Below are 26,028 nucleotides of genomic sequence, written 5' to 3' on the forward strand. Positions count from 1 at the left end.
CGCACAGAACCAGCGATGAGTTGACCCGGTCTTAACCCTTTCGTACGCCGTAGGTTTTGTACAAGGAGCATCTGGCCAAAGGAACTCCCACGCCGATGACTCCCGAGATGGAGAGGGCTAAGCGCAATCAGGAGAACATCAGCTCGGTACGTTCTAGCCAGCCAAATAATGGAAATACATTAAAAAGTAACGTTTCAGTCCCTGCAATCCTCACTCAAACCGACAGTGCGGATGTTCGCTGCCCGCTTTGGAAGAATGAAGCAACTGTGTTAAAATCAAATCCTTTAACACTCGCTTTTTACTTTCTGCTGCAATTGAGTATTTCTGTGTGATTACCTTAGTTTGTTTTTTTTTTTTTTTTTTAAACAACAGTCGAATTTCACATAACTTCTGATGCCTTCAAGTCTCTTGCAAATCTCTTGGTTTTACCGCTCTGGTACTGCGTGACACGTACTGTTCCTGAGGAACGATCGCTGTATATTTTATGCTGTTTTTCTGCCATTCTATATAAAGGCAGGGCAAATCTGGAAATGCCCATCTTTTCGTTAGGCCCTTTGCTAACCTGTTGGCTCCGGCGGTAAATCCTGACATGCCCCATCCTGTAAATGTTTGTGTACAGCACAGATCAGGGAATCACAGGAGAGTTTGGGTCGGAAGGGACGTTCAGAGGCCACCTAGTGCGGTGAGCAGGGCCAGCTTTAGCTACAGCAGGCGGCTCAGAGCCCCGTCCAACCTGACCTGGAGCAATAAATCCGGCAGCTGCAACCGAGTGTGTACAGAATCACGATGCAACTGTTGTCTCTCAAAAAAGAAACCCTACAACCCCAGCAAAAATGGTTGTATTTAAATGCTAAATACAGGTCTAATTGCGTTGTCCGTTCCACACTAACAACTTCACTGAAGTCAGTGAAGGTGCATGTCAAATGGATGAAAGTACCACCTAGAACACGACTACTGCCTTACCTCTGCCTGTTGTTACAAGGTTAAAAAAGATAAAGATGTTTTAGTTAAGGAAAGGGAGGTTTGGGGTCGAGTCCAGAGCTGTCCGTGCCCCGCAGAACTATGAAAAAGAACTTTGCTTCGCCTTCTGATGTTATTCACCAACACGGCTCCTGCTGTTTATCCCTCCCCTCCCCTTCTTTGCCGGGCTGCTTCAGCACCGCTCACTCCTGATGCAGAAGCAGTTCTGTCTCCCGTGCTCACGTCCTCCTTCTCCTCTGGCAGGTTCTTTATTCGGATAGTTTTCGAAAACAAGTGCAAGGCAAAGCTGCGTACGTGCTGGACACGCCCGAAATGCGGCGCGTGCGAGAGACCCAGAAGCACATCTCCACAGTAAGAGCCCTCACCGATGTCTCTCTTGACTTGGCAAAAGTGGTTTAAATAAAAACGTACCCTGTTCCCGAGATGTTCTGGGGTGGGCAGCTCAAGGACAGTGTCCGACCACCAGGTTGGGTCACCCCAGTTCTTAAAGGCTAAAGGCAGGAGCGGCTGCAGGAAGGGCACGGCTGGGCTTAGGCCCTCGCTGTCCCTCGGACGGGAGAAGGCCGAGGTTCGGAACAGCAGGGCGCCTCGCTGCTAGCCACTCACCCGAGGTAAGCAGGAATGAAACCATCCACCTAAGCCAGAGACCAGACGTTTCACTTTAAATTGCAGGTGAAATACCATGAAGACTTTGAGAAAAACAAAGGCAGTTTCACCCCCGTGGTTACCGACCCCATTACAGAGCGGGTGAAGAAGAACATGCAGGACTTCAGCGACATCAGCTACAGGGGCATTCAGAGGCGAGTGGTAGAAATGGAGCGAAAGCGGGTGGACCAGGATCAGGAGAATCTCACAGGTGAGCGGCACCGGGGCTTGGAACGACTCGGGTACCGCGTTTACACGCGCCGACCTGGACGAGGTGTTTGGTTTCGGCTCAGCCATATCAGTCCAGCCTTACCATCGCTCGGGGGTGATGATTTTATCCAAGTCTGTTTTGGAAATATTCTCTTGCAGCAGCTGCAAACCACTTGTGACCTGCCTGTCCCCTTCTGCCCAATTTTATAATGTCATGCTAATTGGTGTCTTCATCTCTGTGCCTACTAGGGAAACACCTTAGCTCCCTTGATGGGGATTAGATTTAGAACAACAACAAAGCAGCCTGATCTGTGCTATAGATTTGAGAAACACGGGTTAATGACGTACTGCTGGCCCTTTTCTGATACACTTTTACTCCTGTTCAGGACCGCCACGTGCTGCTCAAGCTCTCAAAAAGCTGCTTGAGCTCCAGCTTCTCCTCAGAAGATCTGTTTCTCTTCCAGGTCTCCGTGTGTGGCGCACCAATCCCGGGTCAGTCTTTGACTACGACCCAGCAGAAGACAACATCCAGTCCAGAAGCCTACACATGATCTCTGGTTTGTTCCACGGGCTGCACCCGGTTGATACTTGGGCAAACCCTGTCGGCAAAATGTCAGCCTGGGGGTACTAAAGCTCGGCTTAGTGCTCGGCCCGTGCGGGAACGCGGGTCTCGTCCTGCCTGCTGGCCCTGCTCCTGTGTTACACAGCCGAGAGCAGAGGGACAGAGGGCGGGTGAGAATTAATGGTAACTGGAGCAGAAACTGGCTGTAGCTCCTCCTCACCAGCATGACTGTGTTTAGGGTAGCTACGTAAGTGTTCCCCATGTTTAATACCGCTATTTCTCAAAAAATAGGTTAAACTTACTGTTATATAAAAGTGATCTAACATGGGCACAGCTAGGATTGTTTATGTGATCCCCAGGTAGCATGACATGTTGCCTACATCTAACACATTTCCTTTTTAAATAATGCTAAAAATACTGTTCCTCAGTTGTTATTAAAAAAAGGAAAAATATATTCTGAATATTAAAGATAACAGGGACGTAGTAACTGCACCTTTTTTGAGGAGGACTTGAGCACGGTGTCCATAGAGTGGTTAAAAAGCATTGACAAATATCATGGAGTAACCACAAAAATAGACAGTGATTTATCCACACGCTTTTTTCCATAAACTTTATAAACTACGGTGAGCCCTTCTGCCTGGCGTAGCGTTGTGCTCGCTATAAGCCCAACTTCAGTGGGCTGGGTGACAATGGCACTTTGGGTGTTTTAACCGAGTACGTACGCACACAGATCGATGGAGGTGTTTATGTGCACAACCCCTGGGTGTTACACGTACACGTGTGTGTTCACGTGTGCGTCTCCTTACACAACAGCCATGAACTGGTTCCCCCTTTCTCCTCGCAGTCCAGGCGCAGCGCCGCAGCCGGGAGCACTCCCGCTCTGCCAGTGCCTTGAGCCTCAGCGGGGGAGAGGAGAAGTCCGAGCCCTCGGACGGTGTGGATCAACATCTGTCCTACTACAGCAGCGGGGGCTTCTTCACCACGACCGCCACAGGTACGAGGAGAACGGACGTGCTCTTTGTTCACGGGTGAGGAGAAAGGGCAGCCAGAGCACCCAGTGGGGCAGCACGGGTCATGGGCTCGTGGTCAGGAATTCCTTTCACCAAGAAAAAGCCCAAAGTCCACCTGCAAAATGCTGTGGACAGAATAGACAGGCATGGAGGTGTATTTTCTGGAATCACTTAGGTGGGAAAGGACCCTTAGGATTGAGTCAAACCATTAACCCAGCACCGCCAAGGGTCCAGCCCCATCTCTTACCTGTTTCAGTGGGTAAAAGGCAGATTTGACCCCCCCTAAAGACCTTTATTCAGAGCAGCTCTAACCCCACTGCCAAGCTCTGTCATGAACAGCAGAAAATGTATTTTCCTCTTGTAGTGGGCTACAAACACGCTAAAACCGTGGAGTTACCCCAGCAGCGGTCATCGTCGGTCGCCACCCAGCAAACCACCGTCTCGTCCGTTCCTTCGCAGCCCTCGACGGCTGGCGTAAGTAACGGGGAGCGGTTGTACTGACACGCTGTCCCCCTTCGCTGAGGGAGGGCACTTCAAAACATTGAATTAACGCTTGTCCCTACTCCTGCACTTAAAAGTAGATGTAGGACAATGGGTATGGCGTCACCTCCCCCCCAGGCTCTGCTGGGGGCAACACCTTACAGCTGTGGCTGTGCCAATACTGCTCTGATCAGCTCCAGTGTCACCAACGCCCCCAGGCTCCAGCCCAAGGTGGTCCTTGTGCGACCGAGGTGCCCAGTTATCGAGAAGAAACATGTTGTGAGCTGAAACCAGAGATTTAAAAGACCAGCCCGACACGGCCACCACTACTTCATAGTACTGAACCGAGTCAAAGCCCACCTTGCCCTGGGCCTGCTCTCACATTTTGCTTTTCAGGGCTCTAAATGTCTCTCTTGTTTCTTAAACCTAACAGAAGACCTACCGGGCCATGTACGACTACATGGCAGCTGACGCTGATGAGGTGTCCTTCAAGGACGGCGACACCATCGTAAACGTACAAGCCATTGACGAAGGTTGGATGTACGGGACCGTCCAGAGAACCGGCAAGACCGGCATGCTGCCGGCCAACTACGTGGAAGCCGTCTGACCCCCCACAGGGCCTTCCAGAGAGGGTACCTGCAGGCACAGGCACTGCTCAAAATACGGGAAGGGTTAACAACATTAAGTGCCTTAGGGGCCTCCGTGGTGTCGGGGCCTTTGGAACCCTGATGTGAAAAAAAAAAAGTAAAAAAAAACCCCAAGTAACTGCAGATATACCCTTGAAACACCCTTTCCAACCATTTTTGAGAACTACCTGTAAACCCCAGCTCTAGGCATTGCTCAGAACTGTGTTTGTTTCTTCCACTGTCACAAAACAAATACTTTTTTCCAGGGCTGCCTGGCCCTTCCCCCCCGCTGTCCCAGCTCAGGTCACCGCAGTTGAACACTGAGGGCCAAGGCTGCCCCGTAGGACTTTTTGCTCATTCTCCTGCAAAAAAAAGAGCATTTTTCTGAGCTCCTCTGAAGTGTGTGAACATACTCATTCTTTCCCAGATAAGCAACTGAAGGTTAGTGTCTCCAACCCCCACGGAGCTGGGGGGGCAGGGGGGTGGGGGAGGGACAAACCCCCCGGGCTCTCCTTGTGCTTGCTGAGCTCTTGCGCACGCGTTTTTCATGCGGCTGTTCTGGGGTCAAAAGCTGTTGTTACCTGTACATTAGTGACGCAATAAAGCTGATGGTTCTGCAGTGCGGTCGCTGTGCTCACTCGTGCCGAAGGGCAGGAATCAACCTCACGCCACCGGGGCTTTGGTCCGAGCACGTACTGAGACAGGGATGTTCCCTCGGCCTCAGCCGCACTGAGGGGCTGTGAGTGAACCCGACAAGCTGTTTCGTACCTGAACCCTCCTGATCTGCTCCCCCTCCTGCAGCATCTGGTCCCAGGCAGGCTCCAAGAAGGAAGAACTCACCCTCTACTACGTCCAAGATGATTAAAAACAAGTTAAGAGTAGGAGCTGCACCAATAACTTAGGGTTCGTGGCCTGTCACAGTGCACACAACCAGCCTGAAAGGGACCCGTCCTTCCTCAAAGCAGGCTTTGGGAGTGCGGCGCTGGAGGGTGTCAGTCAGACAGATGTTACCGCCCTTTCCAGGTGTGCTGGGAACACCCAGAGCTGCACAGGTCACTGCATCCAGGAGCTGAACAAGCCCAAGGAGGCAGGGCTGGAACCAAAGTAACATTTTGAAGAAATCACCAAAAAACCCCTACGGGTGCTGTTCAGGTTATAGCTCCAAGGCTCTGCTTTGGCCCCTTCCTTTCCTTTAGGCGATGTGTGAACGGGGCAAAGAATAAGAGTCCTGCTGCCGTGACCCTACCATGGCCCTGAGGGCCTGCTCCTACCTTAAGGCAGCAGCGTTGCCCTTCCAGGGTCTCTCCTCACCGTGTGAATCCAAAGTGACGCTGAGGGAGGGCTGAACAGGTCTGAAAGGGGAAAAACCCAAAAAAACCCCAAAAAACCCCAACAAAAACCCACAACAAAACCACCCCAAACTTTGTTATTAACAAGTTTGGGAACTATGTGCTGTTTTATTTGCCCACGTGTAAGTTCTAAAACCACCTGCAGCAATTCCTTTCCATCAACATCCACGTTGACAGGTACAGGACAATATATACACATCAGATTTCCAGAGAAAGACCCGAGAACTCCCACCGAAGGTCTCCGAGCAGCAGCGATGCATTCCATGCAATCGGAACTCCATAAATTATTTCCCAACATCCGCCAGGATAAGTCTGTACATAATTTACAAAGCGCTCCCGTCACATCCATTCGAGCCCCCAAGGAAAAAAGTCTTCTCCGCAGAACTGCTGCCACCAAGGAACAGGGGGAAAAGCCTGAGAAGTTTCACAAAGTCTTTTGCCCGTGAGGGTACGTTTCGTTGTCAGCTGCTTAGTGCGATTCTTGCAAAACCGGGTGTCATCCTTGGCGAGCACCAGGGTCCTGGACTGCAGGGGATGAAGCACCGCTCATCTCTGCGTCGAACAGCGCCGAAGGGTCCCCGTCTGCCAGCGTCGGCGGCTTCGAGGGGACACGCGGGGGCAGCAGGTGAGCCGGGCTGTGAGACTGAGCTCTGACCGAATCACGAGCGTTTGCAGCAGTTAAGAACACTTCGGGTTTGAAAAAAATAATTTAAAACTACTCTGTCGGTTTGGTTTCACAGTCTTTGCTATTGCACGACTTTTTATCAATTTTTCTTTTCGCTACCTAAAAGGAATATGCATAGCAACAGACACCTCTGACAGGGCATGAGCAATCCCGCCACTTAAAACAACAAAAACCACCCAAACACCAATACATTTTGCTCATATAGTTGTTAAAAAAAAAAAACAAAAACAAAAAACCAACCTTGTTATGGTACAAAATGCAAAGTTTAAGGGATAATTCACCGGTAAGAAAGGCAGGTTTTTGGGAACGTCATCGCAACAACCTCCTCCTTAGTCAGAAAGGCCGAGCACCTAATCAGAACTGTCATGGGGCGGCGATTTCCAGCGGGACTGCAGGGTTTTCATGATACAGTTTGTCATGCCAACGAGTTTTTCTTGCATCTCAAAAAGTTGGCTTCCCGAATAGGCGAGGAGCTCGTCGGCAGTCAGCTGGGCAGCAAGGGCATCGATCTGGCTCGGGAGGTCGGCTGCGGGCTGGCCGCCGGCCTTCGGGACGGCTGGCTCGCTCCAGTCTGCAAGGGAAGGCAGCAGGGCAGCGCGGCGGGGTTGAGAGCGCCGCCGCGCTGCGTCGGAGCGGAAGGTGAAGCTTTTGGACAGAACAACGGAGCCAAGCGCCCCCCAGAGCGGCGCTTCCGCACCGCGCCGCAGCTTCTGGCAGAGGCAGCCCCCAGGACTCCCTGCCACCCCTCCTTACGGGGCTTCCCGCTCGGTTTGCTCGTGGTTGTGCAATACAACTCAGGACAGCGACGAAAGCGGGTGATCGTACCCGGCTCCTGCCCCGGCCCTTCGGGCCGTCTTAGCCCAAACTCCACCTCTCAGGCTGGGCGCTGGGGAGACGTTACCCCCGTTCTTTGCTCTCCAGTTAACCAAATGCTTCAGGTCTCTTACAGGAAGAACAAACACGGGTTCCGCCGTTGGAGCTATCATCGGGCCCAACTCCCCGAACACACAGGACAACTCAAATAAAGATCCAGGCACCCAAAGCCACAGTGTCCTGGGAACCATCACGCCCCTCTGTCCCAGCCCCCTCAGGGCAAGGCACCACTTAACCACCACCTCCTCCTCCTCCTCCTCCTCCTCCCCCTCTTAACCACCTCCTCCTCCTCCTCCTCCCCCTCTTAACCACCACCTCCTCCTCCTCCTCCCCCTCTTAACCACCACCTCCTCCTCCTCCTCCCCCTCTTAACCACCACCTCCTCCTCCTCCTCCCCCTCTTAACCACCACCTCCTCCTCCTCCTCCCCCTCTTAACCACCACCTCCTCCTCCTCCTCCCCCTCTTAACCACCACCTCCTCCTCCCCCTCCCCCTCTTAACCACCACCTCCTCCTCCCCCTCCCCCTCTTAACCACCACCTCCTCCTCCCCCTCCCCCTCTTAACCACCACCTCCTCCTCCCCCTCCCCCTCTTAACCACCACCTCCTCCTCCCCCTCCCCCTCTTAACCACCACCTCCTCCTCCCCCTCCCCCTCTTAACCACCACCTCCTCCTCCCCCTCCCCCTCTTAACCACCACCTCCTCCTCCCCCTCCCCCTCTTAACCACCACCTCCTCCTCCCCCTCCCCCTCTTAACCACCACCTCCTCCTCCCCCTCCCCCTCTTAACCACCACCTCCTCCTCCCCCTCCCCCTCTTAACCACCACCTCCTCCTCCCCCTCCCCCTCTTAACCATCTTACTCCTTTCTGTGCACACCCAGACGGTATTTACTGAAACAGCTCAGGGGACACACCCGGTTGAGATTCAGCAAATTAACTACTTCAAGCCCTGCCCGATCTGTTCCCTGCCCAATTCGCCAAGCTCATTTAGGAAAAACCAGCCTCTTGCCCTCAAAATACGTAACCAGTTTCAAAAAGCCACTGCTAGAGGGCTTCATAAAGGGGGTAAAACACAAAACCCCTCTCGTGTGCCAATATTAGCTACTGACCACTCTCTCTCCAGAAGGAACACAAAGCTCAAGGGAGGGGAACACAAGCGGCCACGCAGCAGAACCGCCCCGAGCACAAAGCAGCCCGTAGGTACCTGTTGCGAGTTTTTCTTCATCTGCAGCAAGAGGTTTATCCTCTACGGTACTTAGGGGCTTTTCTGCATCTTCAAGCACTGCTATTTCCTCAAATCCTCGAGATTTTACCTGAAGATTTTTTGGGAGAGAACGAGAGATGCATTTTCAGAGAGAAATGGCAGAAGAGATGACATGGGGGTACGTGTTTTAACCTCGTAGTAAATACAACCATTAATCCTGTGAATAATACTGTAACCAAGTCACATCCATCCATCCATCCTGAATTCCCATGTTACTTTGACAGGTAGAGATTATGTTTTAAAGTGCTATTTTTAACGAGGGAAGAAGAATATGTTATTCCTCATGATGGACGTTAGAAGTTCACTAGGTGAATATTGGCTTTTTGGGTACTAAAATTTGACTTTACCTGTTGCTCATGATATGCTCTAAGAGCTTTTTTAACATTGGAAATTTTCGGAGAGCGGATGGGCAGAGTTTTGATTTCCGACGCCGTCAAAGCACTCAGGTCACCCACCGTCTTTATGTTCTTCGCTCGGATGAGCTGCCCCAAGCCTCTGGCGCTGCAGCGGGGGAGAAAAAACAACAGTTTCTTACGCTAGAATTCACGGCCCTTCTGCGTGGCAGAAAGCTATCTCACACGGACGCCACTTCGCGGGCAGGGAAGCGAAGGAAAAACCGAAATGCAGCGACATTCCACTGCAGTTTGTCCTGCAGCCACCAGGGACCAGCGCTCTGAAGGCCGCTCACAAGCGCAGGGACAGGAGCGAGCACCCGAGGAGAGGCCCATCGGAGCAGTTCCCGCTGCAGGTCTGCAGTTTGTCGTGACAAGCGATCACAGTTCAGATCAGAACCCGAACTAGCTGAGCCCCCGGCCTTTCTACCTTCAAAACATGAGTTTTGGGTTTCCCCCCCACCCCAAAATCCCCCTTTGCCTTCAATACTCGGCAAGCTCCCATGGTTTCGTCGCAGACTGTTAAGATCAGTCTGCTCTGGCATGTGAAAGGGAGAAGCTCCCCGTGCTCCCGGCTGCTTTTCATGGTCTGACGTAAAAGACGACATGAATAATGCCAAAATAGTTGAGTCTCTGCCCCACTAAACCCTCCTTTAAAAAAAAACTTTGGCAAAGGTGTCTCTAAGCGGTCACATCTTGCATCAGAAAATTCGGGTTTGTAGGTCTGGCGAGAATTCAGTCTCTATTAAAACGTCCTCTTCAAAAGCAACAATCTACCCACCATATGTTTGATGTAATCTGAGGTAAAATGACATCCACCGGCGCTTTGCAGCCAGCTAAGGCAGGATACACGCACTCCGCAGGGCAAGGCAGCGATTCCTTCACCATTTCCTTAATCTTGAATAATACAGAAAAATCATTAAATTAACTATCACACATTTGAATACAGGAAAAAAAATAGAAAAGATACATGAACCAAAGCACTTCTTACTAAACACTTCTTTGAGCTCTTAAATTTAGGGTTACGAGGTCCTGGGGACAGAAATCCTTTGGTTGGAGTGGTAATATGCTGGATAGAAAAAGAGGAAAAAAAAAAAGTCTCTCAGGACCGTGGGAATGCAGTTCGTCACAAGATTCCAGCTACCTCGATCCCAGCGTGCATCTGTCTTCAGCGAGTAACAGCACGAGTCGGGCTAAACCAGTGACAGCTACTTCACACTGACTGATCCTCTGCTCTACGGCCGTTGGCACGCGACTACGACCCCACACCGCCGCCAGCTACGAGGGACGGGACACGCGAGGACTGACAGCACAGAGCACATGCAGCGGAACCCACCTTAGCCTGAGGGTTAGACAGAATTTTAAGGCTTCGGGAAGACGGTGAAGAAAAGTGGGATCTAACGACAGGACTCCTCCTGTCTATGTCATCTGCCAGTCCTTCTTGATAAATTGGATTTGCAAAAGAGACTCGACGGATCTGTTTTTAGAAAGAAGGTGGTTTTAGAGTACGAGCTCAAACCTGGCGAAGGAAGTCCGAGGAGACAAAACAGCTTAGTTTGAAATAAAAGTCATTGAAGTTCTTCAATGACATGGATGATGTTTCGCCCCAGGACAGGAAAAAACAGCGGCTGGCTCATTGCTAAAGGAAACGCTGAACATGCTTTGGAAAAAGCTGCTCAAAATCCCGAGGCAAGACCCCGGCCAGGTACGCAGCGGTTCTGCCCTCAGGTTTACTGCGTTGCGCCCCGGCAGCGGACGAGACCGCGGCGTTCTGGTTCGAAACCCAAACTCCCCCGCCCGAGCCCCGGTAACGCACGCCTGTCAGAGCTTGTGCAGCCCAACAGGAGATCTGTAAGTCTCCAGCTCCAGCCCGAGATCATTTACAGTGAAAAATACAGTCAAAATCTCAACGCAGCTGGAACTCCTCACACTATGGACGCGGTGACATATCCCGGTTACGAACTAACGAACCGCGAGCATCCCACATCACAATACCTTATTAGCAGGTGACAGGGAATCATCATCTTGATACCTTTTTACACCTCTCTTTAAAATACTCGTGGATGGAGAAGCCGAAGGAGACCACATGCAGCGAGCCTGCATGCCGTTAGGGCTGTCCGTAACCGACGCCGAAGAATCGCCACCTGCCGGCTTTTCAGGCGAATCCACGCTGGTAACTTCCACTGCCTCTTCCTTGTCCAAGGCCACGTTTTCAGGCACTGCAATTTCCGTTTCCACCAATTCCTCCTTTATCTCTTTATCTTGAATCATGCAACTTTCTCCTACATTACTCTCAGCTTCTATATCATCCCAGCTGCTTTCTGCCTCATCCATCCGGCTCTCCTCAGGTTTGCTCACCACCGCCAGGGCCGCAGGCAGCTCCTCCAGCGTTTCTTCCTTTCCCGCACCTTCGCTGGGATTCCCTGCGGCCACGCAGCCATCACCGGGCTCACCTGAAACACCCTCAGAAACACCCTCAGACAGACGCTGTTCAGTTTGGTGCTTCTCATCAGCACATTCTTTCATCTCCCCTCTGGAGTCAGTGGTGTCACCTGCTGTACCCTCCGGGTTCTCCGCCATTATGACATCTCCAGATGTCCCCTCTCGCTCCAAGTCTAACGCGCTGCGTTCCCCAGGAGGGTGCACTGGAGTGCTCATGGCGCAAGGTGCCATGGACAAGCTCTCGTCAAAATTTGAATTACCAGACACCTCCGCTGTACCCACGAACGCCTGAACTGGGGTGGTTCCGGGCTCGTTCAGTTCAGGTTTTGACTCGCTGAATGACATGACTTGCTGCTTCGACTTTTTACAGCAGCAATCACAGTTCTTCAGTCTTTTAATCCTTCTGCTTCTTTTGTGCTGACACTCGGGTATTTGCAAAGAGGAGGGATCACCCGAGGCATCTGCTCCTGGTACGTGCTCGGGCAGAACAGCTGAACAACAGTCTTCTACGGCTGTTTGCTTCTCGACGTGTTTCTTCTCCTCTGCAGCTTTCAAACCTCCATCAGATACGCTGACTGATGGGTCGGTGAGCGAGTCCACCAACGCACCGCTCTTGTTTGGCTCCACGCTGGTGCTCTGGGCATCAGGTGGATTCTCCGAGCCGGCAGATCCCAGGGCTTGGCTAGCGTCCGCAGGAACGACTTGGTTTTTCAGGTCACACGGTTCAGATGTCAACGCAGCATCTGTGCTGACCTCACGGCTCAGTTCACCTTGATTTGCTTCCAACGGATTCTTCGTTTCCTTTCCTTGGGAAGACACCTCGTGGCTACAGCTTCCTGGATGTAGATCTTTCAATTTACCTTCAAGAGAATCACTTCTTTTTTTCACTTTTGCAGATTTTTTCTTCCTCGTGCTTTCCTCCTTGGTCTCAGAGCCATCGGCCTCTGAATTTTCTATGCTGGCAAGCAATCCTTGAGAAGCTCTCCTGGTGTAGTACCGCAGGCGTTCCATCATCTTCTGGCCCACTGTACTCGAGCCACAGTCCTGACCTTCCATGTCGGCCTTCAGGTTGTTTTCTGACCTCCTAGCGCTTTTGTTCGCTTCCTCCTCCTCAAGGCCCCTCGCGGCCGGAGGCTCCTTTGAGCTCGAGTCCTCTGCCGCCGCTCTCTCAGGCGGGCCGCTTTCTTTTTTATTTGTATGCTCTGTACTTTTCCCAGAAACTGCCTTCTGCTTTTGGGATACGTCGTCTTTAGTCTGCGGTGCCTTCTTTTGCCCTAGTTTTTCGTCTTCTTTACGCCTGTCCCTCTTTTGGTGGCCATCTTCCTTATCTGCCGTACCTTCTATAGTTTCCAACCGTCGTCTTGAAGAACGTCTTGGGATTTTCGGGTTAGGAGACGCATGTGGAGACGCGTGTGGAACCTGACTATCATCCCCTGCTGCCTGATCAGGCGCTCCCGTCGCCTCTGGGGGTGTATTTTCTTTAGAATCCGTATCTGACACCTGTTTTTTTTCCATTTCTGCTATTGAATCTTCAGCTTTTTTAATATCCACTTCCGTAGAATAGAGGGCTTGGGACTGAGCAAGGAGAACATGCTCCATGGCTTCCACTGTGGGGCATAGTTCAGGATCATACCCCATGCTGTTGGAAGCAAAAGACTCCTGTCCACTTCTGTCCTGGTCTGACCTCAGCAAGAGCCTGGAATGTTTGTTGCCTTGGTGCTCCATTTTGCTCTGCCTGCGAGTCAGCCTTCGCAGCGCGGTACAGAGCTGCTCGGACTCAGATTTTGAGAGCTTTTGATCTTCTCCCGATTTTTCTGGTTTAGCACTAGTCTGGCACCTGTTTGTATTCTCCTGTTTACCTCCCGCAGAAGCGCCTCCGGACACGTCTGACGAACCGTTCAGCGCCGAAAGGCCACAGGGTCTGTGCTCCGAACTGCCGAATTTCTCCAAAGTGATAAAGGACTGCCGTCGGCTCGCGGGCTGCGGCGTTCCGGAAATGACGTCACTCGAAGCCGAGCTGCTGCTCACATTTGAGGTGTTTTCGTTCCCCACCGAGGGCTCCTTTGGAGCCGTTTCCACAGCACTTTTTTCTAAGCCCTCTCCAACCGACGGCTCCCCCAGACTATCTCTTTTTGACTCTCCCTCTGTGTTCAAACTTGAGCTCTCCTCTATGCAAGTAACAGGCGGCTTCTTCCCACAGGCAGCGTCCTCAACATTATTATCTGATCTGCAGTCCTCTGGGGTTTCACCCAATTCCTTGGTGCATCCTTCACTCTTTGCATTTTCTTCCTGTCCCCAAAACACAAACAGCAAAGCAGTTTTGAGATAAATACGATATAAAAACCGGCTATGGTGGAACAGAAAACACACATCCACAAGGTTTTTTGAAGCACCCTTCCTTCAAATTATTTTGTTATCTGTCCTTCAGTAGTTTATAAAAGACCTTTTTTTTTTAAAATAGATGTTTAATCCCAAACCACAAAGAAGTGAGATATTAACAAACCTAAGACTAAAACCGTTTTTATGAAAAATCTGCTGGATGTTACCTACTGTGTGGCACTACAGCTGATCGAGCTAGCTGTCGAGCCAACAAAGGGGAAGAGATCTAGATTTCGAATTTAAAGTATTATTGTTTTTCTTCCCCAAATCTACTATTTAATCCCCCTCAAGCCCTTAGAGCTCCATCCCAAAGCAGCTCAGAAGGTGGAAGCACAGCTGAGCTGTTTAAAAGCACGGCCCACTACAGCAGTGCAGCGATCAGCACAAAGACCTTGAAAACAGTAAGGAAAATAGCTCCAGAGAATCCCGCTGCATCCAAAGCGCAGCTGCCAGGGGAAAAACCAGCATTAGGGAAGAAAATCCAATGGTGTCGTGATTGCTAATGCAAAGCCAGGCAACTAACAGGTCTCAGCCCAGCACCACAGCAAGTCCCAGCGAGCGTGGGCTACAGCTTTCGGGTTTTGCCCCACTAAAGCATCAGCCAGGGGTCACACGGACCAAAACTGACCCCTAAGTCCCAGGGATGCCTATAGCTGCATAACAAAACTTAAACACACCAACACTGACTGGAAACCCTCCCATTTTGAAACTAAAGTCCGAACGTTTAACGACTGGCCTGTTCTAGTGTAAATTATGTAAAGCCCAGCACAGCACCAAGAACACCGCGGTGGCGTCAAATCCCAGTCTGGTGACGAGAAGGAAGTACAAACCACGAAGCTGCCAGAGCGCTCTACAGCCCCGGAGCCTGTGTTGGTGTTACTCAGGCGTGGGAAAAATAGAGGAAGCCCAAGAAAGAACAGATATTCTCAAGAGCTTTACAGGTTAATCAGAGAAAGGAAAATGTTCCTGTGAGCCAATACATTTGGGGGTACGTTTTTTTGCTTGAAGAGTTTCCAAATCAATCCCAAACCTGTATCATAACCAGTTATCAGAGTTTTGTCATTAATGACCAAAGCTACTAATATGAAGAAGACATCGCTGGTTTAGTTCTAATTCTGGTATCTTCATCACCATGAGACAACGAGAAATTACCTGAGGCTTGTTTTTAGTATCTTCTTCTGCATTTTCTACTAAAGATGGTTTTTCCCTAGAACAGAAGTACTTAAGTTAGAAGTGTTGCAGAAAAGGGGGGTCATCTTTAACGTCTATACTCGCCACCTTTACTTACAAAGAATCTTCCTGGCTCTGAGTATACTGAGAAAATAAGACAGTATCTTGTGACGTGTCCAAGTTGTTGTACATCACAGGGATGCCAACTCTGAAACAAACCCAGAAATGGCAAGTTCAGTCAATAAAAGGAGGACAGGGCAGGGTAGTGCATTCATCACGACGCTTGTACGGAGCGGACTGAGCTTCCAGGCTCCCAAGAGTGCTGGGACTGCAACAGCCACCCACGCAGGGACTGCTGCAAGAGCGGGGCAGCACGTATCACCTGTCGGGAGACGGCGTGACCGCGCGCCCCGCTCCCTCTTCCGGGCAGAACCACCCAATAGTGCAACCGGCCGCTGCAACCTCCCGCTCCAGCTGGCCCAGCAAACTGCCAAGTGGACGCAGGTCACGATTTAGCTCCCGATTTCAAGACCGCTATTTTCAGTTGCATTAAAATTTTTAATTTCAAACATGCTTTTGGGGGAAAAAAATAAAAAAGCTGTGATTGGGATTCCACTCCGCAAAGAATCCATCACCACACGCTAGCTACGTAATCCAACCGAGTTCCTCTCAAGCACCACCGTACACAAATTTTGCTTACGCTGCGTTTTTGCTGCCCGAGTACAGGAAATACTCTGGTATTATTTTCTCACATTGAAAACGGGATAATTCTAAAGATTCCCTCGCAATTAAGATGAGACTTTGGAATATCCCGATTTCTCATATGCTGCTGACCTAAGACTTCTCTCCAAATTTACGAGTCTCTCCTTCAGATCCGCTAAGAAAACCCTTTCGTGGCAATGGCTTCAGAAAAACGCCGGCTTCCATTTCACATCGCAAGGGAGAGTCACAACAGAAAAATGTAAACTCCAAATTACCAAACTCCAGACAGATGACAGAGTATATTTAATCAAAATAAAAAATGCAGATGGGAGAGTAATTTGGTTGCTTTAAAACAGTAAAGCAAGGAACTTGGTTAGCTTTAAACTTTACTGTAACTGGTATGGAAGAGCAAGACTTAATTACCTACAACAGTCTGAGATACAGGGACTGAAGTTACGTCAATGTGACACACCCAACGCAATCACACTTCACGTTAAAACGGAATAAATCACAGACCTCTTTGACCTAAGCACTTCTTTTTGATGCTCCGTCAATATTCTTTCTTTTGCTTCTGGAGGAATGAACACAAAATCAACAGATTTCTCCTCTTCCAGAAGCACCTCGCTTTTAGTCTTTGAAGATGCAAAGTCTAGCTTCAACTACAGAAAGGGAAAAACCAAACACCTGGATTAGACACAAAACAGAGGAATTGAAAATGTTTTCACAGTTCAGGTACCGCCATCCTAAGTGGACCTCGAACAACCGCAGTTCTCTCAGCATACGGATTGGCACCAATCCCTCCGTAGGCGCCTGTTCTCTTGACGAGCGATGTCCCCCGCCCCCAACACCACACGTAGCAGAGAGAACACAACGCCTGTCTCTCCCCAGTGCCGGGCCTGGAGCACGCAGCGCAGCTCTACCAAAACCAAGCTCCACCTCAACACCTGAACCTGTCGCAACCTGCGGCCAGACCGCGGTGCGAATTCTCAATCTGGTTGCCCCTCCTCCCACCCATCAAGCAGCCCTCCGTAGCAGTCTGTAAACTTAGCAGGGAATTTTAACAGGAAAATTTATTTACATTGTGCTACAGAGCGTACGTTTGAAAGAAAAATACTTCAGCATTAATTCATTCATTAAATTTACTGAGAATTTACAGCAGCACACTAGGTGTTCTGCTGCAGAATACAACAGATTAGACTCCCTCACGCCTACGTGTAACACCTTACCTTTGCTGATGGTACCTGCACATTACTGGACTTGTCTTTTACGTCATTTTTTAGTTCACTTGGCTGTGACAATAGAGAGTCTCGGGTTTGGCCCAACTTTACTTCCATCCCACTTATCTTCGCATCCAGCTGTGAATTTTCCATCTATTGAAATAAAACCCACACTGAATGCATTGTGTGAAGAAACTCCAAGCTCACAAACTATTCCCAAGACGTATTAATTTCTACAACTAAACTCCCCCACACTCCCATTTTCCTCTAAATTACATAGAGGACAACTTAAGTGAGTCATTTCCAACCAGCTGGTAGAACCCAAGACTCGAAATGCATAAACTGTCAAGAACCAGCTCAGTCTTTTTGCCAGCGCTCACGCAGCACAGTTTACCATTCCAAACACAAGGCAAGCGCAGGCCAGTCACAGAAAAAACCACAAGGGACCTCGCCGCTACTTTCTGAACAAGCTCCGCCTCGTGAAGCACCCATTGGGTCAACAAGATACTTACCGCGTCAGAGAACGGGCCGCTGTAGTCTTCAGCCATCTCGATGCTTTCAAAACCAGGCAGCAAGAGCGGGATTTTCTTTTTGGCTTGGCTTAACACAGACCTGGCTCAATAAAAAAAGAAATTTAAACTTATGGAGAGGGCGAGGGGGAAAGGTAAGCAACAAGACCAGCAGGTATCCCAGCTTGCTCAAAAAGCAGACTATAAATGGAAACCAGAACGCCATCGGTTCATTTGTACCTAACCCCAGATCTCCTCCTTTAGAAATACAGAAGTATAACACCACGCAGATCTTACCTCAGCTCCTCAGGGTACGTTAACGACGGGGTCTTGGCGAACGTGGAGTTCCAGAAGTGGGCACACTGGTTGCGGATCTGTTTGCTCTTATGCTGAAATAAGACGCAGAGCAACGGAGAAAGCCGCTCCAGCAGTTCGCTGTCGTAAGAGCCGGTGCAGTGAGACTGCAAACACAGGATCATCTCGGCCAGTAGCTTCTCAAGCTGAGGGAGGGAAGAAACAATAGGAGTTTTTTATTTAAATCAAATATTGCACATATTCGCTATTCAAGAGTTGAAAACATTATCATCCCACAGAATAGTATGGCCTGAATAAACAAGTTCAAACGCCACACAAGAAGTCTAGAAGCTAGGCTTAGGGATCCTCCCCTCAGCTACCTTTTTAGTTTAACAATTAAAATGCTACCTTCATTACATTTTTAAACTGTTTTCAGAACACAGGACGAATGGCACATGTCACACGTTTCCCCAACCCCAGCTACTTCTCCAGCCAGCTTACCTTGTTGTTAAGATTACTGTATACTTTAGGCACATCAGCAAGCCTGCCAAAACAAACAACACAGTTAATTTTGCTGTGTGGTGTAATCATTCACCCCAAGCATAAGAATTAAACACAAACTGCACTCAAGCACTGCCCACTGCTTTCAGTATACAACCCGAGACATAACACTGTGAAACAAGCCGCCTGCTGGGCCATTAAAACACTTCCTGAAGTAAACAGTTTCAAGCAAGCCCGTCCTTTAACCCCCACTGATACTTACACACTAAGAGAAACTCATGGAAAGAGCTGTAGTAATTAGTACTGACTTAAAATTAAAGTTTTTCTTTTGAAGTAACTTCTAACTGCCTTCTTTGCGTTGCTCTTAGCCCTCTCCCCAAACAGATTTCTCAAGCCCCACAAATATCTGCATTAAAAAGCTTAAGTACCACCTAAACCAAGTAACTTCACGTAAATAAACCCCTGGGCACACCATCCTGAAACACACTGAGAAAAGAATATTTAGCAATTCATTTTAGAAGTCTGGGACCTCCGCCCGGAGGAGGTTCCCAAACATCTATTTGCTCGCATCTGCCTTCCTTCAAAAATACGGATCCAAGCGTCACTTCTCCCTTGCAATGAATAATTCCAAGAAAGACAATGCTCAAACAAAGGCAGGTGAGATGGGAGATGGAGAGAGGTGGGGTTCAGCTCAACCTGACACGGGACCAAGCGGACTCTCGCCTCCGAGACAGGGACTCCTGGTGAACTTTAGATTAGCCGTCCTGCTTCAAGTTTCAGTGAAAGCTCCAAGAAAACATTTACATGCGGACTGGCAGCATCCCATCCTCTCCTCCCACAACACTCGAAGCTGTACTCCGTTCCTTTTCCTTACCCTGAGCAAACTGCACAGCTCTCGCATCACCAACAAATCGGAGACAAGCCTCTGCCAGCCCCCTCCCACCAAGCCCCTAATAATTCCCTCGTGTCCTGGGAAGAGAAGCTACAACAATTATATTAAAAAAAGCAAAGCTATATTAAAAAAAAAAAAAGCACGCAACAACAAACAAGTATTTCTCAGTACTTCCCTCTGCTTAAAAACTTACAGGGGTTCAGCGCACTTCAACTAATGACTATTTCTCTTTTTCCTACAAAAAATGGTTCCTGCCCACTAGCAACAAACCACTGTTGATACCTTCAGTGCAGTGAAAAGATACAGCAGATGGAAGCTAAATGCTTTAGTCCTGCAGAGATGACAACACATTCGCTCTAAAGAGACGACACTTTGGAATGTGAAGCTTTGAGAAGGCCCGTAGGTTCCCTCTGGTGCACGACTGGGTAGGCCGGGGTTTATTTCTAAAGAAAAGCACCGTGAGCAGACTGCCGCTCCCACGTGCCCATTTCTGAACCCCCTCAAAGTCACCAGAGAGGGGGGCTGTGCCGCGGTGACGCACGGGCGACGAGCCAGGCAGCCACCTCAGCCCGGGGGCCCGGCCCGCTCAGTGCCAGCGCCCCGGTTTTAAAAGACAGCAGTTACAGAGTGCAGCACGGTCTCAGCGCCCACCCTAGCGAGCCGCCCTTTCGGCAGCACTTTGGGCACCACAAAACCAGCACCTACCAGCCAGGCTGAGTCGAGGAAAACCCAGCGCTCCCAAAGGTGAGAGGCTTGGGAGGAGGTGGAACTTCTCAGCCTATCGGTGCCGAAGCGCTGAAAACCCCCGAGCTGCATTCACAGGCACCGCTTGCTACAGACCACACAAGATTTCACCCGTATGCAGCGATACAATGAGTCCAGTTTTCCACCCGTTCTTAAAATACTCACTTTGTTCTTTCATAAAACACTGCCAGGGGTTTTGAAAAAATCGCAAACATAGTCCCAATCACTGAAGGCAATGAAACGTGGCTGATGATGTTGTGGAGAATAGCAATAACTGAAGGACCAACAGAGACCAATGTTTCTGAACAGATTTCTTTGGAACTGAACACATGGAAAGAGTTTAGTAACGTCACCAGGAGTTTAAACAGAGAGGCAAGCTTTCCAAGGGGTTCCTTTTTCTTCTTAGACCAATCTGTAGGTGTCTGTGGAGCTAACATTAAGAAAATAAGATACTGTTAATTTTTTTCTTACCTAAGCAGTGTGCATTACCACAACACACATGTGAGCTTTTTGTCTACAGGAGAAACAGAACTTCGATTCCCAAACTCTTATCCATATATAGTGTAAAACCAGACCTAACAGGGGACATACAGTTTTTAATGCGTAGTTTTATCGTAGCACTACGGGTGTGATTCCTGTTCCTCTTAGTTGTATTTACGGTGGTCACACACACGACTAGGCTCTTAAGTATCTTTAGTGCCTACTTGCAAAGAGACAGCAGCCACGCTGCAGACACCAGCTGATTCGCACAAATTCTGGAACAGGTGAGGAGGAGGGAAGGTGAAGTATCAACTTTTGTTATTTGATTTATAAGTGAACCCTCCACCATGCTCTTCCTCACCAATGTTTCCAATTAAAGCATTTCATTCTTTCAGCTGTCCAACGCATCTTACTGCTATAACAAATTCACATGGGGCAGAGAAATTATAAATACTTCAAGTATTATAGAATGATGTTGTTCTGTAAATTATTTCTTCAGCTTTAGTAGATGTAAATGGGAGCAGGGAACAAAGAACATTTTACGTACAATGTCCTTTTCTCTCCCGTTAAACCTACTCTCGGCCATTTTACACAAAGCAGCTTCAGGAGCAGCAGCCTTACAGCGTTCTGTTAACCGCTGACCCCCAGTTTTAGGCAGGTATTGCACGATCTGACCGATTTATGATCACGCTTTACTGCTTTAGATCACGTTTGAAGAAAGCAAGAGCAGCAGATTTCACACGCAAAAATGAAATCATAGCCAAAACATCAGACACAACTTCAGAAAGGGGCAGTGTTTGACAGTGAACTGGGAAGCGGCCTCAACGTTTACACCCATTTCAGATGTACTTTGGCAGGCTACGCAGTAACTACTCAACTGCTCCACAACCAGAAGAGATCTCATACTCTGATATGCAGACTGGATGATGTTTTTAGTTCCTTTTAATGATTTTATTTTTTTTTTGGGCCATCCCTTCAGTGCTTAGACAGTATGTGTGGCACATACAGACTTTTGATATCCCACAGCCATCACTTCTGCATCTACAACAACTCTAATTTTCGCCCAGCTCTGGAAGACAGACACAGAAACCCCCAATATTCAAGTATTTTCTTACATCTAGTTTTTGGCTGATATTTAGTACCGTACGGTGCAAAGTTGATGCAGTCAACCATAACTGATACAATATGGGTGAGACTGTCCATCATTGAAAACATCTGAGGAGGAAACAGAAGTCATCAGCAAAGCCCAAAAGAGCAACAGTGACAGAAAAACACACGTTGGCTGTTCAGGACAGCAACGCAAACAGCTTTTAAAGTGGACAAAGTTTGTCTGCGTTACCAGGTAAGACTCAGATAAGATTGCACTTAAAGATTCACACAAGCTGAATACCCAGTCTTCCCATTCTACACAAATAAGCCAGAAACACGTACACTATCTAAAGAAGCAAAACAGGGGCAGGCAGCTGTAAGAAGGTGTTAGATTTAAGGTGCACCAAAGGGTTCAAGGCACTAGCTGTCTAGCAAAACACGTCACCAGACGTCAGCGTGTGCTTAGGTTCAGTTGCTGCACAAAGCCTCACTTTCAGAAGTCACTGTAGGTGTAACAGTGAGGTGGTTGTTAACACTCAGGAAGCACGATCGGTTTCTGGTGCGTATGAAAAGATGGATCAAGGGTATTTGCTTCCCCGATCCATCACACATCCTTCTAAACAAAAGCAAGTTTTGTTTTAAAAGGAACACTGATATTGTGGATCAAAAAAAGCAGCATCCAAAGGAAGTTATAATGATGCAATCCTCCAAATTCCATGTTTCTCTCCCATCTCTTATTTGTTCCTTTCCCAGTATTTTTTCAAAGGACAGTCAACTTCAAAACACGAAGGGTTTTATGTTCCAGAGCCAGTGTTCACCGACACCTACAGATGCTCTGTCTCCCTGTGTGACGTGGGCCTGCACACAGGCAAGACAGATAATGTAAAGCTTCCTCTTGCAAAGGTGTTCTCTTTCCTAAAGCTTTAGAAGTCAAGTTTTTCAGTGTACAAGGTTGACAGTACCGGGAATACAGCACGTTATGCCCTCTGAATGCCACAGTACTACCCTGTCCTCCTTCCTAATCCAAATCCCCCTTTTCATGGTATTTGTTAACTCAACGGAAGTCAGTGTATACATACACACGCATTTCAAGAGGACAAATCATATTTACCATGATGACGACATTCACTAAAGCATTATTACTTAGCTAGAAGACAAATCTAAAGACTGCTCAGCTGCTGTTTTCACATTTAAGCTTTATAATTTTTTTTACTCCCTTCTTTCAATCCATTTCTATAACAACTCCAACTCCCGTCAGCAAAAAGAACTTTGTTACGGCTTTATCTAAGTCTCACCCAAAACACTCTGAGTCACAGAAAGTACTACATTAGCATTTACAACAAGGTCTTACATCCAATTTAAAAATATATCTGCTAAAAGTATTTACATAGTTCAATATCACTGGTTTATACTCACTACTGGAGTTTCACCTTCTAGCCCAGACAGTATTTTGGCACAAAGTTCTTCACAGCATAGGTTTTCTTCTGCTGTTGCAACTAAAGCAGCGCAGCGAGCAAATGCTCTATACAGGTCTGACCAAGTGCGCAACAAGGATTTCATAGTTGGCTTTAACAACAGAAAGAAAAAGTTTATAAATATCAGTGTCTGTGCAGAGAGATAAACACTTATTTAAATTTTCTTGTTCTGTTAAAACCTACGGGACTCAAGAAACCCAACCCCGGAGCAGTGGTCCAACGTATACACGTATCAGGAACAAACTCCTCTCGGGACTATCGGGCAGCACTTCACAGTTTTTACAAACCCCACATTGTTTCTCATCAGTGTTATGCATTCAGTGTTACCTGTGGAAACTCCTGAACGGGGAAGATGTGCGATACTGGCAGCAGCAATGCACTATAAACAGCACTGAAGTTGTGTTCCAGTGCATCACCCTGATTTACTTCGTTAGTCTGCAACGAGAAAACAGTTTGCTGATTAACGAAGCTGCAACATTTAGAGGACATAAGGCTGTTCTAAACACAAATACTTGGTACATAAGATCTGTGCAAGCTAAATTGCCAGCGGCCTTTTGAAATCAGCTGTTCTCAGTTCTTTCAAGAGATCCTGCACAAAAAGCACTGTTTCCAAACACCAAAGTAACTTAATTCCAACAATAAAAGCAATCAGTTAGAAAACGTCTTTTGTATTTTTTACTTATTTCAGTTGCAGGAAGTGTGATGAAAACAACCTCCTTAAAGCACCTAAAGCTTTCTTCATAAGTTCTAAGATTTTTTTTGGTCTAACGACTACACGAGGACTAGTCCAACACCACCTACGTCACACTCAGTGTACTTCTAGGAACTCACCTGCCCAGCTGTGGCATGCTACACTCGCAATTCAGGCATGAAGAATTAAAGCACTTCACACGGCTTTCATGAGGGCTTCCGATCAGGAAGTCTAGCGCTAATACGAAACATTGTTCTAATTACGTCCTAAATGTCACAACTTGCTAGTTATTGTATTTTCAGACAAAGCAAAGGAGCCTCTCGGCACTTCAAAGTTACCAGGGCCTGGAGGGCAGGTTTCCACCGTTTGCAGCAGCAAGACTGCACCAAGGCCAGAAGGTTTGAAGCACATCTATGAAGATGTTTATAACCTTAAAAAAAAAAAGGAGAAAACCACTCCCAACGCTATACTGGACACTGTACCTAGGAGTGATGATTCTTTTGGGCTGGAATCACTTTAAACCACACTCTAGATCACCACTCCGCTGCTGCCCTTCACCCTACCTCACTTGCAAACGGGCATAACTCCAGTTAGGGACTTTTTAAACAAATGCTGCACCCATTCCAGTTTCACAAACACCACCACAGCTTATTTAATGTTACTATTGTTTCAAGACACATCATTCCTAAAAATACATTTAAGATAAGAGATCAGCACCAAGTTTTCCTGTGGGTTTTTGAGGGGGATGGGGAAAAGAACAGAAAGCCACTGTACCCGATTAATCCATTCGGTTAGAGGATTAACAACAATACTCCACATTCTCCAAAGATGCTCCTTATTTTCCACTTGCTTTGCACTCTGATTAATAATGCAGATCACAGACTCACTGAAAGCCAGTGGAGATGTAGGCCCAGACAAAACATAACCCACGAGCGTTTCCAGAATTACAAAGAATCTAGGGAAGAAAGTTAAATAGGTAAGATACTTTTTTTTTTTCAGCTGAAGCTAGGAAAAACTTCTGTGAAGTCTTGCATGGGAAGCTCGTTACGAACAAACACCACCACATACCTCTCATCTGTTACGCAGCATTCCAAGAGGTTGTTGTGGAAAGGCAGCTGAATTAAGAACAAAGCTGGTGTTCCCTTGTGAGAGAAATTGAAGAGGTCAAAACAACACGTACATCAATCAAATGAAACAGCTGCCTCACACGTGTACCTACGTACTAAACCCTAAGTCAGAAATTTGCAATTATTAAAAAGTTGTTCAAAATTGTCAAATCTAACACTTCAACATAGGGGGAAAGCTGAGAACCTAAGCTGCTGCTAGATCCTGGCACTTCAGCAGAACATCAGTTATACTCTAATTGAAGCAAAAAACTTCTCTGTTTAAAGGTTGCAGTGTTATGGTACTAAGTCATTACTGCCTTGAAATGACACACAACACTAAGGCAGGTGTATGTAACGCAGTTGGGGCGTATGATGATACCTGGAACAAGGTGGAACAACCTGAGATTTGCTTCTTTTAAGGTTTCAGCAAGACATCTTTTGGGCAAGCTCTGTTCAGATCTACCACAAGTATGTCAGGCTTGCTAGTGTTCAAGTATTTAACAAAATGCATTTAATACGTGTCAATTAAAAGTTCAGCCACCCTAATAAAGTTCTGCCTCCTGTACTAAGTCAGAGAAAGCCTCCCAGTGTAATTAAAACACTCGGGGGGGAAAAAAGCTGGGAGGAATTTTGAGAGGTGAGCTCTTAAGCCAATTCTGGTAGACAAAGTTTTCTACTACTCACTTGAGTTGAAGCATTCGCTTACTCTTGTTACACTTAGCCCTCTCTGAGACCTGTCTGCTTTTAAAAGCCTCAAAAATCAATTCCATGCGCTCCCTGGCTAACAGTGTAAATGTTTAGCTACTTTCATAGGCTAAAAGCCTCTGTCTCCACTGCTGCAAAACGAAGTTGCCTTCTATCTACTGGTGGATGGAGAAGAGCTGATCATCATCCAGTTTTTAAAGGCCCTAAACAACTTTTCAAACGTTTAACAAACCTAACTGGTGGCACGCTCCCACTCAGTCTGCTCCACTCCAAACAAAGAATGCACACAAAAAACCCAGTGTCACTTCCACCTTTCCTCACAGGTCAGGTTTTGGGGTTAGTGTCCAGATTGCTATCGCTCATTTCTCCCTCCCAGTGCAGTACACAGAACACAGTCCAGCACTCCAGTTAGGGCTCATGAGGACCAAGGTAGAACAGAGTAGCTCTCACTGGTGATGAGCATCTCCACGTTTTCTGCAGTGGACTATAGCCAGTAAGTTCAGGCTTTAGTTCCCTGCAACTTCTGAACTTTTTCTGAAATAATGCAGTCCAGTG

The 26,028-nt window shown here is 48.0% G+C and overlaps 2 protein-coding genes across 3 annotated transcripts in view; one reads left to right on the forward strand and one right to left on the reverse strand.

The window, feature by feature from the left end:
* NEB (nebulin) overlaps window positions 1-4,587 on the forward strand; it is a 125,399-nt gene extending 120,812 nt beyond the window's left edge. Inside the window, exons 143-149 of the mRNA XM_086465409.1 lie at window positions 54-146; window positions 1,225-1,332; window positions 1,654-1,837; window positions 2,301-2,393; window positions 3,243-3,392; window positions 3,773-3,882; window positions 4,322-4,587. Of these exons, the coding sequence (XP_086321535.1) occupies window positions 54-146; window positions 1,225-1,332; window positions 1,654-1,837; window positions 2,301-2,393; window positions 3,243-3,392; window positions 3,773-3,882; window positions 4,322-4,495 (912 nt within the window). The 3' untranslated portion in view covers window positions 4,496-4,587. The remainder of the gene's footprint in view (window positions 1-53; window positions 147-1,224; window positions 1,333-1,653; window positions 1,838-2,300; window positions 2,394-3,242; window positions 3,393-3,772; window positions 3,883-4,321) is intronic.
* Window positions 4,588-6,737: 2,150 nt separating this feature from the next.
* The window catches only part of RIF1 (replication timing regulatory factor 1), a 33,734-nt gene continuing 14,443 nt past the window's right edge, over window positions 6,738-26,028 (reverse strand). Inside the window, exons 16-36 of one of the 2 annotated variants that reach the window (XM_086465927.1) lie at window positions 24,731-24,804; window positions 24,437-24,617; window positions 23,299-23,406; window positions 22,913-23,062; window positions 21,523-21,622; window positions 20,093-20,357; window positions 18,292-18,334; window positions 17,794-17,996; window positions 17,500-17,599; window positions 16,997-17,140; window positions 16,287-16,429; window positions 15,187-15,276; window positions 15,051-15,105; window positions 12,241-13,808; window positions 11,073-12,153; window positions 10,414-10,554; window positions 10,069-10,146; window positions 9,859-9,974; window positions 9,033-9,186; window positions 8,626-8,740; window positions 6,738-7,119 (exon numbers count right to left, since the gene is read on the reverse strand). In XM_086465927.1, the coding sequence (XP_086322053.1) occupies window positions 6,899-7,119; window positions 8,626-8,740; window positions 9,033-9,186; window positions 9,859-9,974; window positions 10,069-10,146; window positions 10,414-10,554; window positions 11,073-12,153; window positions 12,241-13,808; window positions 15,051-15,105; window positions 15,187-15,276; window positions 16,287-16,429; window positions 16,997-17,140; window positions 17,500-17,599; window positions 17,794-17,996; window positions 18,292-18,334; window positions 20,093-20,357; window positions 21,523-21,622; window positions 22,913-23,062; window positions 23,299-23,406; window positions 24,437-24,617; window positions 24,731-24,804 (5,130 nt within the window). In that variant the 3' untranslated portion in view covers window positions 6,738-6,898. Of the gene's footprint in view, window positions 7,120-8,625; window positions 8,741-9,032; window positions 9,187-9,858; window positions 9,975-10,068; window positions 10,147-10,413; window positions 10,555-11,072; window positions 13,809-15,050; window positions 15,106-15,186; window positions 15,277-16,286; window positions 16,430-16,996; window positions 17,141-17,499; window positions 17,600-17,793; window positions 17,997-18,291; window positions 18,335-20,092; window positions 20,358-21,522; window positions 21,623-22,912; window positions 23,063-23,298; window positions 23,407-24,436; window positions 24,618-24,730; window positions 24,805-26,028 lie in introns of both variants that reach the window. The other variant, XM_086465926.1, reaches the window with a different exon arrangement.

This window comes from Leptosomus discolor, chromosome 5 (genome assembly GCF_034619465.1).
Source record: "Leptosomus discolor isolate bLepDis1 chromosome 5, bLepDis1.hap2, whole genome shotgun sequence".
Taxonomy (NCBI): domain Eukaryota; kingdom Metazoa; phylum Chordata; class Aves; order Leptosomiformes; family Leptosomidae; genus Leptosomus; species Leptosomus discolor.